The 14,145-nt window shown below is 39.2% G+C and overlaps 1 protein-coding gene across 3 annotated transcripts in view; it reads left to right on the top strand.

Moving 5' to 3' along the window:
* Window positions 1–14,145, top strand: part of B4GALT6 (beta-1,4-galactosyltransferase 6) — a 60,517-nt gene that overhangs the window by 24,545 nt on the left and 21,827 nt on the right. The window contains exons 3-4 of one of the 3 annotated variants that reach the window (XM_002757150.6): window positions 1,468–1,581; window positions 13,014–13,138. In XM_002757150.6, coding sequence (XP_002757196.1) covers window positions 1,468–1,581; window positions 13,014–13,138 — 239 coding nt within the window. The remainder of the gene's footprint in view (window positions 1–1,467; window positions 1,582–13,013; window positions 13,139–14,145) is intronic. The other 2 variants (XM_078347932.1, XM_078347933.1) reach the window with 2 other exon arrangements.

Below are 14,145 nucleotides of genomic sequence, written 5' to 3'. Positions count from 1 at the left end.
TAGTTCTTTGGAATTGGACCTTGTGGCTTCTGTTTCCTCCTTGGTACCCAGCCTGGAACCTTTGTCCATCCCCAACACCCTCTGCTTAACAGCCATGGTAGGGCCTCTTTCATTTGACAGGCTTGCAGGTGGCCTGGGTCTCTGCCATGAAGAGACCTGGCTCCCATGCTGCATCCCCACCAACTCCATTGTGATGATGACTGAGTATTGATGTGAGGTAAAGGTGTGCAGGGGAGATGCTTAGTTTCTTTGGCTCCTCTCACATACTTTGTATCTAATTTGCAGGATTCTGTTACTTGCCTGTGGGTCAGAGGGTTTAGCTTTTACACTCTCTTTCATTGGAGTAGATTACTCAAGATTCAAAGGATATCTTTACATTTTCCTAAAGTGTCTGCTTGAGTTTCACTCTCTGTGGTACAGAGACAGACAGATCCAGGAGACAGACAGTAGTTTAATGAACTGTTTGCATCTCTCATTTCTTACTCATGCATGTTGATGTCATTCTCTTAGGCCAGCTTCCCTACAAAACAGGAAACCTGCCTGTCATGGTTCCTAGATTTGTATCTCAGAACTTTGCTCCAGAAAGGGACTGAAATGTGATCTTTCTGGTTCCATGTTCAAAAATCCCAAGTCTGTGACTGTCTCATGGGTCAGGTGCTCATCTCTAATCACTTATAGCTACAATTATTAACTATTTATCTGGGCCTGGGATTGTTCTCTGTGTTTTACACATTTCCTTTTATTGAAGTTTAAAAATGACAGTATGAAGTAGGCATAGATGGGAAGCGATGCCTACTTCGTGTCCTGCCCTGTATCATACAGCTACTGTGCGTTGGAGCAAGGATTTGAACTCAGACATTTGACTTTGGTGCCCTTTGTGCAGTTTATCTTGCTGACTCTAAAGATAATGGACCTAATGTAATAATAGCTCTAGGGTTCCCACGGGGCTGCAGCCCACAGGCTGGGAATGACTAATTTAAAGGTTTAAAATAAGCTGTATTACAAAAGTAAGTTGAGTGGGTAAATCTCATTTCTACAGGGTGAGGTGGTAAGAAAACATTACTCCCACCCCTCTGCTCTGTGGATGCTAGTAACAGCATGTGGCGGTTTGGAATACCCTTAGCTGTGCCATAGTGGAGGGGATTCCGTATACTTTCACATTCCCTTTAGATCTAGCTCAGCCAGGGGAGGGATGGGAGCAGGTGTTCTCATGTGGTTGCAAATGGGACTGCTATGTCTGTGTGCAAGGATAAGGGTGTACTGCTCTCTAGATATCTCCTGGAAATTGTGCTGAGAGGTCTGTTCTCAGCAGCAGTTTGCTATTCTCTAGTTCTTTAAAGATAATTGATTTGAAGTACTTCTGTAGATTGTATGTTGTTGTTTTCTCACAGAGACAGTGACATATTTCATTCCAGGGACAAAGCAAAAGGCATTTTTTTTTTTGTAACTCTTTTCTCTCTCTCCAAGATTATCCTGAAGGCAATAATTCAAGTGATTATCTTGTTCAAACAACAACGTATCTTCCGGAAAACTTCACGTATTTACCATACCTCCCCTGTCCAGAAAAACTGCCTTACATGCGTAAGTCGTCATCTAATTGTGACTTAACTGTTTACTTGTGTTGTACAGTCATAAAAACCACATGATATGAGCACATCAGGATCAGGTCATTACTGTGGGTGCTAATGTTCATATTACACAGCATGTTATTTGAATTTTTTTTTTTTTTTTGGCAAAGTGCTTTTTGAAGGGAGATGATTGAAAAGCTAAAGAAAAATACTAAGGGGAAAATGACAAATACCCATACTTCTCCCACCAAGTTTTAAAAACTAATACTTTGATTTACTTATGTCCAAATTCTTTTAAAACAGTGTTTAAGAGAGTAACTAATCTGTAGTCTCCTTTTGAATATGTTAAAATGTTCCTGATTAAGCCAGTCCTTTTTGATCACTTTCTCCAATGCTGGCTCTCCATTTCTTCCTCAGAAGTAACCTTACTTCCACTGAGAGTTTGCTGTGTATTTTTACAGGTTATGGAAATTGTTTTTTACGTAGATGTTTCTATAGAAAATAGATATTCTTTCGAAGGGGTATTTATGTAAATTGGTCTTATACCGTACCTTTCATTTTTATAACTTGCTTTTTCATATGCTTTCTTGAGAACTGCCTATGTTATTACATATAGACCTAATTTATTTCCCTTAAATATGACTGTGTAGTATGTCTTTGTATAAATGCATCACATCTCATTTACCTGTTTCCCCATTGATTTACATTTAGGTTGTTTCAACTTTTTTGCTATCACAAAATAGCTACAACAACAAAAATTTATGTATATATATATTTGGTATAAAGAACAACAGAGTGTGGGTTTTCCTTTGCATATATGTATGTGTACTTCAGGGTTGATGGCTCATGGTGGAATTGCTGGGTAGGTTGGCTCAGTTTTTCCAGGTTTTGTCAATTGCTCTCAAAAGCAGCTATACCAATTTATATCCCTAACATCCAAGCATGAATGTACCACTTTGACATTGATGGACTTTTAAATTCTTGCTAATCTGAAAGATTAACAAATGGTTTCTTATTGTTTCCATTTTCACTTCCCTCATTACTGGTGGATTTGAGTGAGTTTTCCGTGTTTGTGATTTTAAATTTTCTCTCTGTGACTTGCTGCATCATGGGCTTTATCAGTTCCTGGTTGGTTATTTGGTATTGGTATTGATCTCTAGGAATTCTTTATATTCTGGCGGTGGCCTTTTGTCTGCTGTGTGTTTCATAAGCATCTTTTCACATTCCTGGGTTTCTCGTTTTGTCTTTTATTTTATGGAAGTTTAAAATTATGATTTCAAATGTTTTAATCACTTTACTTAACTGGTTTTGCCTTTTTTTGGTCTTAAAAGCTTTTCGTACCCTGAGGATCATTTATTTCCTTCTAATGATTTTACTATTTTGTTTTTAACCTTTATGTGTAATGTGTGGTAATGATAAAGCTACTGTACTTTATATAGTTTTTAAATTATGAAGATAATACATTATCATTATTTAAAAAAAAAAACTATGCTGTACTCTCGACACTCAGAAGTCACACAGGTATTATTTTGGCATTCTTTTTGTATGTCTTCTACCCCTGCCTCATGATTTTTAAGCATACTTTGTACATATAAGTTTGTATCTTGGATTTGAGATAATTAAATATTTAAATAAACATCTTTTTGAATTGCATTTTTATCCACATTCTGATGTATTTTGTATCTGTATTTTGTATTCTTTACATGAGCTTTTTTAATTGAGGAAATCAGCTTCTGCCTATCATATATGTAGGATTTGTCTTAGTTTATTGTTGATAGATATTATATATCAATAATAAAAAGAAATATTGACCTTTTAAGATCATCTAAGGCTGTGGCTTTCAGACTTGAGGGTACCTCAGAATCATCTGGATTGTCTTGTCAAATTGCTGGTCCTGCTTTCAGAGTTTCAGACTCAGCAGGTCTGGAGTGGGCCTGAGAATCTACATTTCTAACAGGTCCCACAAGGTGATGTTGCTGCCACAGAGCCTCGGACCATGTCTTGAGACCTGCTGATCCAGAGTAGTAGGCCTGGGCCCTGGTATTAAAAAAATTTTTTCAGGTTATTCTAATCTTACTGTCTCTTTCCTGTACCATAATAAAGCAGCAGCTATACCAATTTATATTGGTGTATATAAATTGATATAAACTCAGTGATTTTTGTGGCTACTGTTACTTTGTTACTGCAGCCTTGTTTTCCTAAAAATGAGTATTTTTATCTGTATAATGCTGAAACCACTGGGTAATGTTCTGTTGAAATATTGATTACAATAATTTCATTTTCATAATTTGCATATTCAAGGTTTATAGTTTCAGGAAATCTTTCTGTTCTTGGTTTAGTTGCCATTTTCTTTAATTAGTGCTTTATGAGTACTAATTAAACTCTATTTCAAAGCATGTGTCTGCCAGTTCCTCATGCTGGTACTCTTCTCCTTCAGCCCTACAGCCCATTGTACCTTCTTTGTCATGGCGCTTGAGAGATTGCGTCATGTGTGGCCGCTGTGCACTGCCTTTTCACCAGGGGATGGGGAAGGGCCTCAGTGCTACTGCCCCTTCTTCCTGCTTCCCTGGGATCCTTGCATTCTTTTGTAAGAGAGAATCATACTGGTGTGGCCAGTCATCTTTTCACAGCAGGTCCTCTCATGGGTTGCCAACTTTGGGTCCTGCCCCAATCCTGTGCCCAGTTAGTACTGGCCATGGTGGTAGGGTGATTTGGTAGAAAATACAGCCACATACAGATAAGGCTTTAGAAAGGAGCCAGGGGTGCAGCCAACATAACGAGACTTCTGCGGAGAGAGCCTTGCATGAGCTGCCCAACAGAGCACTTCACTAGTCCTGTGACCTCCACAAAGTGAAGACTTAGTGTACCTGTCTGTAAAACCTGGGATTCTGATGTCACCTGCAGAATGTGGAAAGGATTGAATGAAGCACAGTGCTTGAAGTTTGAGAGGCATTAATTTGATTCTCCCTTTCCTTCTCTCTACTTCTTTGAATAATAGAGCTGGACTTTAGAGTGGTCAAGGGAATGAGACACCTAGGAGAGATGTATGGAATTTGGAAGTTTTACTCTAAGCTATGCATCCTTAAATTTTTTTACTTAAAAAGGTAGTTTTCATTGATAATAGAGAACAATGTGATAAAATGCACAAGTATAAAATCTTATTATGATAGTCACACAAATAAATTGAATATGAGTCTTTCCCAAATAATAATTAGAAGGGATTTGTGTAAGAATTAGATCTACTTGGATGAAAACCATTCAAGTATGAGTGATATTTACTTACAGTCACTAAACGTGAAGTTAAAGCTTAACATGAGTGTATTTGATTATCCTGTTATAAACCTCTTTGATTTTTACCTAGTATAGCAATGGAAACACTGGCACTGGATTTCTGTAAAAATGAAGTGAATTTTTCAAATTGGAATTCAGATAAAATGTGTTTCATACATTTCAGCAGTGTTTCATATTCAATAGTGGCTAATTACACTATGAAATCTATTTTAATGTGTATTTTTTTATATGAAGAGTATGAGTGAATACTTCTTCCTTGTTAGTATTTACAGATTCTCCAAAGAGCAAATCCACATTCAGCTTTATTGGATTTATGTAAGATTCTTTGTGCTAACAAAGTAAAATAGAAGTTTCACCTTGTTGAAGGCTAAAAATTAATAAGTGCTTAGTGTGGATGTTTTGATTTTCATTTGTATGAGTGAGGTAGAAATGGAAAATGTCAATTGCATACTCTGCATTAGACTGAAAATAGACTTACCTTTAGTTTTCCTATCTTTTAATTCTTATTCAAATAGAATGCATTTGCAGTGACCTTATATATTCTGTTCTTACTATTTGTGGAATAGTTCCCTTTATGGTTTAACTCTAATAGTTTCTATAGTTGCTAACCTTATGAATATAACAAAAGCTTCAAGGAATTTTTGAGGTGAATTTAAATAATTCAAATGAAAATCAGCAAAAAAGGAAAAGATAAACAAACTTCAGCAAAACTCAAGTAATGCTAATGTAACCATTATACATATGTTTATCGTAAAAAAAAATGAGATGGGAGCCATTTTAGAGTCAACAAGTCATTGATGGACGACAGCTGCTATGCAGTGGGCCCAGTGTTGTTCATAGAAGCAGGCAAGGGAAAGGGAAAGCTGAACATGGTCATGTGTGTGGCACCTCGGAGCAGGGAACACACTTGGAAAAGGCATGTTATGAAAAGGTTATGACTGTGACAAAAGGCAAACAGCAGTTTATTCTGGAAGGGGAAGGACAGTGTCAGAGAGATGCGTCATTAGAACTGGGTCTTACAAGATAGCTGAGAACAGCATCAGCACGAGGAGACTGTGTGTATTCCCGTACTGGATAGTGGTCAGCTCTGCCCAGAGAGGGTGTGTAAGTGATATGTATGGGAAATGAAGCCGGCCAGAAGGGTCTTGTGTAAAGGACTGAGGAATCCGAGAGCCTTGTGGGTTCCATCATTCCTTGGCATCCGTGAGGTGAGCTTCGGCGGGAGCAGAGCCTGTGAGCTTATATGCAGAGGGTTGATTTATGAGCCTGTGTGCATTTCTCACAGATAAGAGTGCATGATTTTCAAAGAGTCTAGGGGCAAAAAAAAAGCCAAAAGCAAAAATAAAAAACCTCACTGCTTTAGGGAAATGGAGAACCATCGAAGGCTTTAGTCAGGTGAATGATGGACTAGGATTGTATTTTAGGAAGGTTATTCAGATGAGAAGCTGAAAAATGGGTGAGAATGGAGAAATACTGGGATGGCCAGGAGACCAATGAGGAGCTTGCTGCAGGGAGCCGAGAGGAAACGACAAGGCATGTGCCAAGGCGGTGGCGTTGGAGAGAGGAGGAGGCACAAAAAATGACCTATTGGGTGCCATTGGCCAGATGTGGTGACTAATTGAGGAGTGAGGGTTAATTTCCAGGTTTCTGACTTGGTGACCATGAACTGAAGTGTACAGGGTAAACATCACATTTGGAAGATGGGGAAGTGAATGAGTTACGTTCGGGCTGTTTTGTTTGAAGTTCAGGAGGGTTAACTTGGAGTCCGATGTGGACTGAAGATTGGAGGAAGTGAGATGGGAAGAAGGCTGAGAGTGAGTCCCTGAGAAGATCTGTACTTGTGGGGTGAATGGCAGTTCACAGAAGAAAGCGAGACAGGAACCTAGAGAAGCCAGAGGGTGGTGTCTGGGGGGCCAGGGAGGAGCACATCCCAGAAAGAGACTGCTTTGTCTTGTCACACACCTCCAGACAGCAGGGAGAGTGAGGGACCATGAAAGGGCCATTAATTGGTGCAAAAAATGGATGGAGACCCCAGCAAGCCCGATTTCAGTAAAGCGGTTGGGAAAGAAGCAAAGTAGACTGTCCTGAGAAGTGAGTCAGATGTGTGTGATGACCACAGGTGAAAGAAGTTTGGCGCAAAGGGAAGGAGAATGGGGTAAAAGAGCTGGAGGAGGTGGGGGTAACAGAAAAGCTCTTTAAGAAGAGATGGACTCGAGCCTGTTGTAGGCATCATGGAAAGAAAGGATGGAGAGAAGAGAGCTGGGCAGGATGAAGGAGAAGCACAAAGGAGGTCTCCACAGAGCCAGGTTAGAAAGTGAAAGGAGACAATGCCTCAGGTTGAAGAGTGAGTGTGGAAAGCCTGAGGAACCCCTCCTCCCCTGAGGAAGCCCTCGGTTCATTGGGAGATGAGGTGGAGACACTTGTGCCTGCTGCTACTGTTTCCCTGGTAAAGCAGGAGGCTGCATGTCCCTGAGGGGATGGCCAGGAAGGACTGAGCAGCTTGAACGGGAGGAGTAAGTATTAAAAAACTTGTTGTAGGCAATGAAAAGTGGAGTCAACCAATTATAAATAAAAGGCGACTAACAGATTAGCCTGGAGAGCCCCTGCCCCATCCTGGTGGAGTCACAATACAAAAAAAAAGTGACACTTGTTTTTGCTGAAAGCTTATTGTGCTTGAGGCAGCATGTTAGGTATTGCTACTTAAGTGATGGTATTAATCTATATGCTTATGTGCTTTCTTCAGTGCTGTTTATTAGGTAGAGAATTGGAGCATGGGTAATTGCTGCTCCGAGGCTGGGACCTGTAGCCCAGGTGTGGCAGGTTGAGGGGTGGTGGATAAGGTGTTTGTGGATGTGTAGGTACTGTGATTGGGTGAAGGTTGAGCTAAACCCTAGACTGTTTGCGAAAGTCAGCGTTCTTGGTTGCAAACTGTAAAATATACTTTATCTAATATAAGAGAAAAAAGAATTCATGAAAATATATTAGCCCAGAGACAACCTGGGTGTCTAGAGAATTAGGTTGAGAGATTGAGCAGCCAGATCAAGACTCAGACCACTTCGAAGCATCTCCTTTTACTTGTCTGGGCTCACACCTCCTACCAGGATTGCTCAGGTCTGGGAACCGGAAGTGCCACTTTTTGGTTCCATAAAGCTAGAAGCTTCTGCCACCACTTTTACTTGAAAGATAGTTTTGCAAAGTACCCTTGTCCTTACGTTGTTTGCTACTGTTTCCATTCTACAGGTACGTTTGGTCACATGAGCACTCCTACCTGCTAGAGGGGTTTGGAGAGTGGGTTCTAGCTTTTCCTCAATGGTGGGTAGTTTAAGCTGCTGAAATGTGTTTGGGTAAACCCAGTGGCCGTAAACTTGACCCAAACTGTCACTTTTGGGTCAATTGACCCAACTGACCCACATTCAGCTGACACAAACTTTGATGATGTGGTCGGTCACCTGCATTTTAAACAAGCACAGCTGGTAATTCTTAGGCACACACTAAAATTAGCAAACCATTTTATACAGAGGCCAGATAGAGGAAAATGTGGAGACAGCAGAGAGGACTTCAAGTCTCTGTGAAATTGAAGAGGGACTTTTGTGGGAGGAGGATGGTGGAAGGTGAAAGGGAAGGAGGCTTTAATGAAAGGGCACAGTGTCAGAGTTGAAAGCCAGTCATTTTTAGGTGACTGTGATTGAGGTTCTGGACACAGAGCTGGGTGTCACTATGAATTCACTATTGTGAATATTGCTGCAATGAACATAAGAGTGCATGTCTTTTTGGTACAATGATTTATTTTCTTTTGGATATTTACACAGTAATAGGATTGTTGGGTCAAACGGTAGATCTGGTTTATGTTTTTTGAGAAATCTCTAAACTGGTTTCCACAGGGGCTCAACTAACTTACATTCCCACCAACAGTCTATGTGTCTCCTTGTCTTCTGTTGTTTTTTGACTTTTTAATAATGGCTTTTCCTATTGGTATTTGATGGTATCTTATCGTGGTTTTAATATGCATTTCTCTGATGATGAGTTATTTGAAGCATTTTTTAATATGTTTGTTGGCCACTTGAATGTTTCCTTTTAAGAATTTCTTATCTTTTGCTCATTTTTAAATGGAGTTATTTGTTTTTGCTTGTTGAATTGTTTAAATTCCTTATAGATTCTGGATATTAGGCCTTTGTTGGATGCATAGTTTTGCATAAATGTCCTAAAGAAATATGTTAGCACCTGATGGAGCCTGGGAGTAGAAATGCAGGAAGGTGGAAACAGGGACGAGACAGGAATCTTCCTACTCATTCTTTCATTCATTCATTCAATGTCCAGGCATTGCCTTTGGCAGTGGGGATGTGTGACTAATGCTCTGTCTTATGTTTAGAATGCTTAGGTTTGGTTGCTTCAAGAATACACTTGAGTAAGAAATAGTTTGTTAAGCAGAGGTTGTAAAATTCTAGAAGCTTAAGTAAAGCATTTGACATAGGCAAATGTCTGGTGTTAACTTCAGAAAGGACAGGAGGTGACCAATAGCTGGATGACTCATAACTGTTCAGCCTCAGAGCTGTATTCAGAAGGCAGCACAGAGGATGGGGGAGGGAATGTCCCATCTTATCATAAAAATGCTTTTCCAGCTTTGGAGAGGAATTTGCCTTAAGGGACCTTTCTAGGGGAAATTCAGGTCTTTCTCTGACACTGTCATCAGAGCTTTGAGGTGTGCACATTTAAAACCCTGAGGGTAAAACAGACAAAAGCCAACATATCTAGAATTAGGTTTTAGATACCAAAAAATAGATATAGACTCCAAACAAAATGAAATAGTCATTTAAAATTATTGATTTATAGAGCAAACAGTTCTCTCTCTGGAGATTATATGCCTTAAATTTTACTTGAAATGTTAGAAACATATAAATATAGATAATTCATATGTTTTGAATATTTGTTATTTTAAGAATTATATTTTAATTGAAAAAACAAAATCCTAAATCATGCCATGTACATTATCATCCGTGGCACGGTAAGCCCCTTGTTTGGGCCCATGCGTGCCTAGCTTTCCCAGATGGGCAGCATTGCTGTATCTTGCAAATTCAGCATTAGGAAATTATAGTAAATGTCCTACATAACCAATGGTGCAACTAAGTTACTCTCACACATGACAGAAGCAGTTTGGCACACACGACTGAAAGGTAGCTTCCAGGTGACTTGAGTTCCCTGTCCTTCACCTTGACCCTCTAGGTACTTGGCAGCCCCTCCATTCTTTAGACACTCAATTCTCCTGCTCTTTCCTTTCTGACCCCAGCACCACCTTCAAAATAGTGAAATTCAGTATTTGGTAAATTATTGCATTGCTGGGTAAATGGATTTCAGTCTATATTTATTTTCTGATCTTTAACTGGGAAAGAAACCACTTGTACCATTTAAATATCTCAGATTTATACTGTCATATCTGGGATTAAGAACAACAACAAAAAAATCTCAGATTCAGCACAGGGGAGAGTGAAGACTGGCTCTCTGTGGAGTTCAGTGGATCTCTTCAGCTGCCCTTGAAAGCTCAGCAAGTGAAATAAAGGAGGCTGGCCAAGTTGATGGCTTCCTTCTTTACAAGAAGGAGGCTTCCTCTCCTGGCATCATTCATAGCAGGTTTTCTGATGCTTTTTGTTTTGTTGGTAAAGCAGTGGAAGGCTTTCTTGAGTGAAACCTAAAGGGGACAAAAGAGTACGCAAAAACCACGAAAGTGATTGTGTTGGGAGAGCCCGAGTCCTCCCTCCTCCAACCACAGGATCCCTGAGAGAGGTCCTTCTTGAGGATGATTTGGAAGGCACACCACCGTTAGTTTATCTACAGGGTACTTCTTCCCGGCCACTCTTTTTATTACATGCCCCTTTCCCTTCCCTTCCTATGTATCCGATTTTCTCCCTAATACCACTCCACCCCAGTGATGAGTGTTTGTTCTTCCTGTCTCTGATCACACTTTCGCTGTTCCCAGTGGTGACAATACCTGTCCTGGGAGGCCTGGCTGCCCACACTCCCTAGTATAGCGATGTTCCTATTATCATGGGGAGCATTCCACCAGGTCAATCTATGGCTTTCAATCAGCACGTTATTAGGATTTCAGAGCAAAGGGCAACAAGCACATAGGAAAGCTGCTGATGGACTCTGAAAGGTGTGGATGAGGTGGGAGTGCACAGACCAAGGAGTGTGAACTTAGGATACCTCGAGCATGGGTATCCTAATATGTGATGGACAGAGGAAGCCCTCTTTATTGAGGGAAAGAAATAAAGCCTGTCTCTTGCCAGCACATATGCGTTAGAGATGGAAATTAAACTGCAAATGATGCTGGAGAAAACTGCTGACAATAATGATGATTACAGCTGTTGAAGCAATAAAGCTGGAAAAAAGACAAAAAATTTGGTTTAACAGTGCAGAAAGAATGTCAGCTTCAGTTACTTATATGAACTGCTTATTATTTAGCCTAATTACTATCATTTTAGCAATCATGCATACTATTAAATGTATCAGATTTATTTGTGTAAATTTTATTTGATTACAATGTTAGATTCTGTTCTTTGTCAGCTGAGTCATGATAGTCTGTACTTAGGTTGACTGATCAATCTTCCATTTTACTTACTCTTTCTCTGCAAATTCATAGGTTTCTCTTGCTTTTGGATAAATCTGACCTTTCTAAGATTAGCTAGTTTATGCGTATCTTGTCACACTGAAGGCTGAGTGGTTATAAAAGACCACAAATGTTGTCAGTAGAGCAGGCAGGCATTAGAAAATTGCAGTTTTTTTCCTAACTTATTCTGTGAAGCAGGCATTTCGATGTAAAATACTCTCTAGCATGCCTCTGGAGGCTACTGACAGCTCTGCCTGGTTAGGAAGAAGTGGGGACAGGAAGAGAGACCATTGTGAAAACTCCTGAAATACAGAATAGCAGGAGGAAAGAGGCCCTCTAGAGAGGAACTGAGTGTTTTTTATGTGAAATTGTGGCCACATGAAATTCAGAAGACTCGAAATGGAAACCTCAACATTTGTTCGTTGGTATTTTATGAGATGAGGTCAGAGAGAAGAATTTGACTGGAGGGTGCTCCAGAGCAATTTGTACCTATTTGGAAGTTAACAAATGACATTAAAACTGCTAAAAGATGATCTGTAGTTTTGCTTCAATAGCTTTCTACATTCTTTTCTCTCTAACAGTGAAATCATTGAAGATAGGGATGTTAGTGATCATGCAGCTATTTTAAATCAGGGGGAGATACAGAGGCTTCCTGATTTTTAGTTCTGTTTTAGGGTTAGTGGAAGTGGTTTTCCAGCCAAGATTCATTCCTGTTTCAATGGTATACATTATTTCTAATGTATACTAGTCTACTAGTTTACTACTAGTAAAAACACCTCCAGTAATGTCATATATTTGTTAATTTGGAGAATGAGTTCCTATTAGAAATATCTTAGAAGTGCTTTTTCAGTTTTGTATGCCAAGGGGCCTGATATATGTTAAGTGTTCAGAATCAATGCTTTGAATTGTTTGCAAATTCCCTCTTAAGAAATGTCAGTAGGTAACAGTAATAGTAGTTAACATTTGTTGATTGTACCTAATGCCTGACACTGCATGTGATCCTTCACACAGATAATTTCATCAAGTGGATACAACCACCTTGGGAGGCAGGCATCACTGTCCCTTTTACAGAAGAGGAAGCTGTGGCACAGAGAAGTTAAATAATTTTCCCAAGAGAAGCTAGGAGTTGGTTCCTAGTCAATCTGATTGCTTATTTCATTCTTAAGTACTGTGCTGTTGTGTCCCCTGTGTTGAAAATATGAAAACTAAAAGTGGTATTAAAATACTTGAATAGTTGTTATATTGCAATGTTACAATGACATGCAAACATTTTCCAAAGAATATTAAATTATTCAATGTATTACCCAAAAGCAAAGGTTTACTTAAAAAAGAATTTGATTTCTTTGGCTGATTACCGAACATAGTAGGGTGACCATGTATATTATCATTGAAACTAAAAGTGAAAGGGGTGCTATTCATAATTTTGTGGTGGTAGCAGGAATAAACTGTATTGTCCTGGCAACTAGTTATGCCATCACCCTGCTGATTATTTGTTTTACTAGATCTTTGAGGCAAAAAATATTAAAACAGTTCTTCACATTTTGAATTTGTAGGAGGATTCCTCAATGTCAATGTAAGTGAAGTCAGTTTTGATGAAATTCATCAGCTCTTCTCCAAGGATTTAGATATCGAGCCAGGGGGTCATTGGAGGCCAAAAGACTGTAAACCCAGATGGAAGGTGAGGTAAATTCTTTTCATAAGCAATTTAACCATTACTGCGCATTTGAGAAAAGAATGTGCTTGATTCAAAATACAGAGACAAATCTCTTTAAGTCTTAATACATTTAAAACATCAAAATTTTGTCTTTAATGTTTACTATTTATAATTCAAATGTGATTTAAGTGTTATGTGTGAAGACTGTAAATGCACCTGTGTATATACAAAATAGGTGCTCGGTTCGTTATCTTTGAGTTCCTGGTAATAAATACGTGACTTGAGTTTGGCTTGGAAAATAGATTTTTTTTGTTGTTCTATTCTGTCTGGAAGAGAGGCTGTGAGTTCCCTGTCTCCTGCAGCTGTCCCTAATGACTACTGACACCTGCAGGCATAGCGTCACCAATTTCTGGAATTGTGAGAACTAACTGGCAGGATATTAATATCCTGATTTTCAGTTTGGTCTGGCTGGCATTGGGGTCTTCAAGCTCTGTTTCTCAGCATCCAAGATTCTAAAGAGACTGCTCAGAGATCACTGTTGGACTTGAAAGGTTGGACTTTGGGCTCTTCTCAGCTTTGGAAGGCACAGCCTAAGCTTTCAGTCTTTTATCAGAGTTCTATTCAGTTAGTTAGTTGAAAAACTAAGGGGGTGGGTCTGTCTCTGCTGCTTTAAAAAAAATTGAAAGCCATAATTTAAACCAGACTTGCCCTCAAAACTAGGAAATTGATTAATAAGTGCATATTTATCTAATATCATTACACTTGAGTAAGAAATAGCATTTATGTAATTCAAATGAAAATTACAACTGATTAAATGTTATTTCCTAAAGGATCGTGATGTAGCCTTGATCTGGAAACAGTTTCAGTTTTCCCTTTTAAAACAGTATGCTTCTAGAATATTTGTATGTTAACCACCCCCACAAAAAAATCACTAGTAGGAAGGAAAATCATATGCTGTTAAACTCATGAAAAAGACCCTCTGACTCTATCATGAACTCTTTGTGTTTGAAGATGTGTATTATTTATATTTG

This window comes from Callithrix jacchus, chromosome 13, assembly GCF_049354715.1.
Source record: "Callithrix jacchus isolate 240 chromosome 13, calJac240_pri, whole genome shotgun sequence".
NCBI classification, from domain to species: Eukaryota; Metazoa; Chordata; class Mammalia; order Primates; family Cebidae; genus Callithrix; species Callithrix jacchus.
Note: the sequence above shows the minus strand (reverse complement) of the source record. Positions and strands in the feature narration are given on the sequence as shown.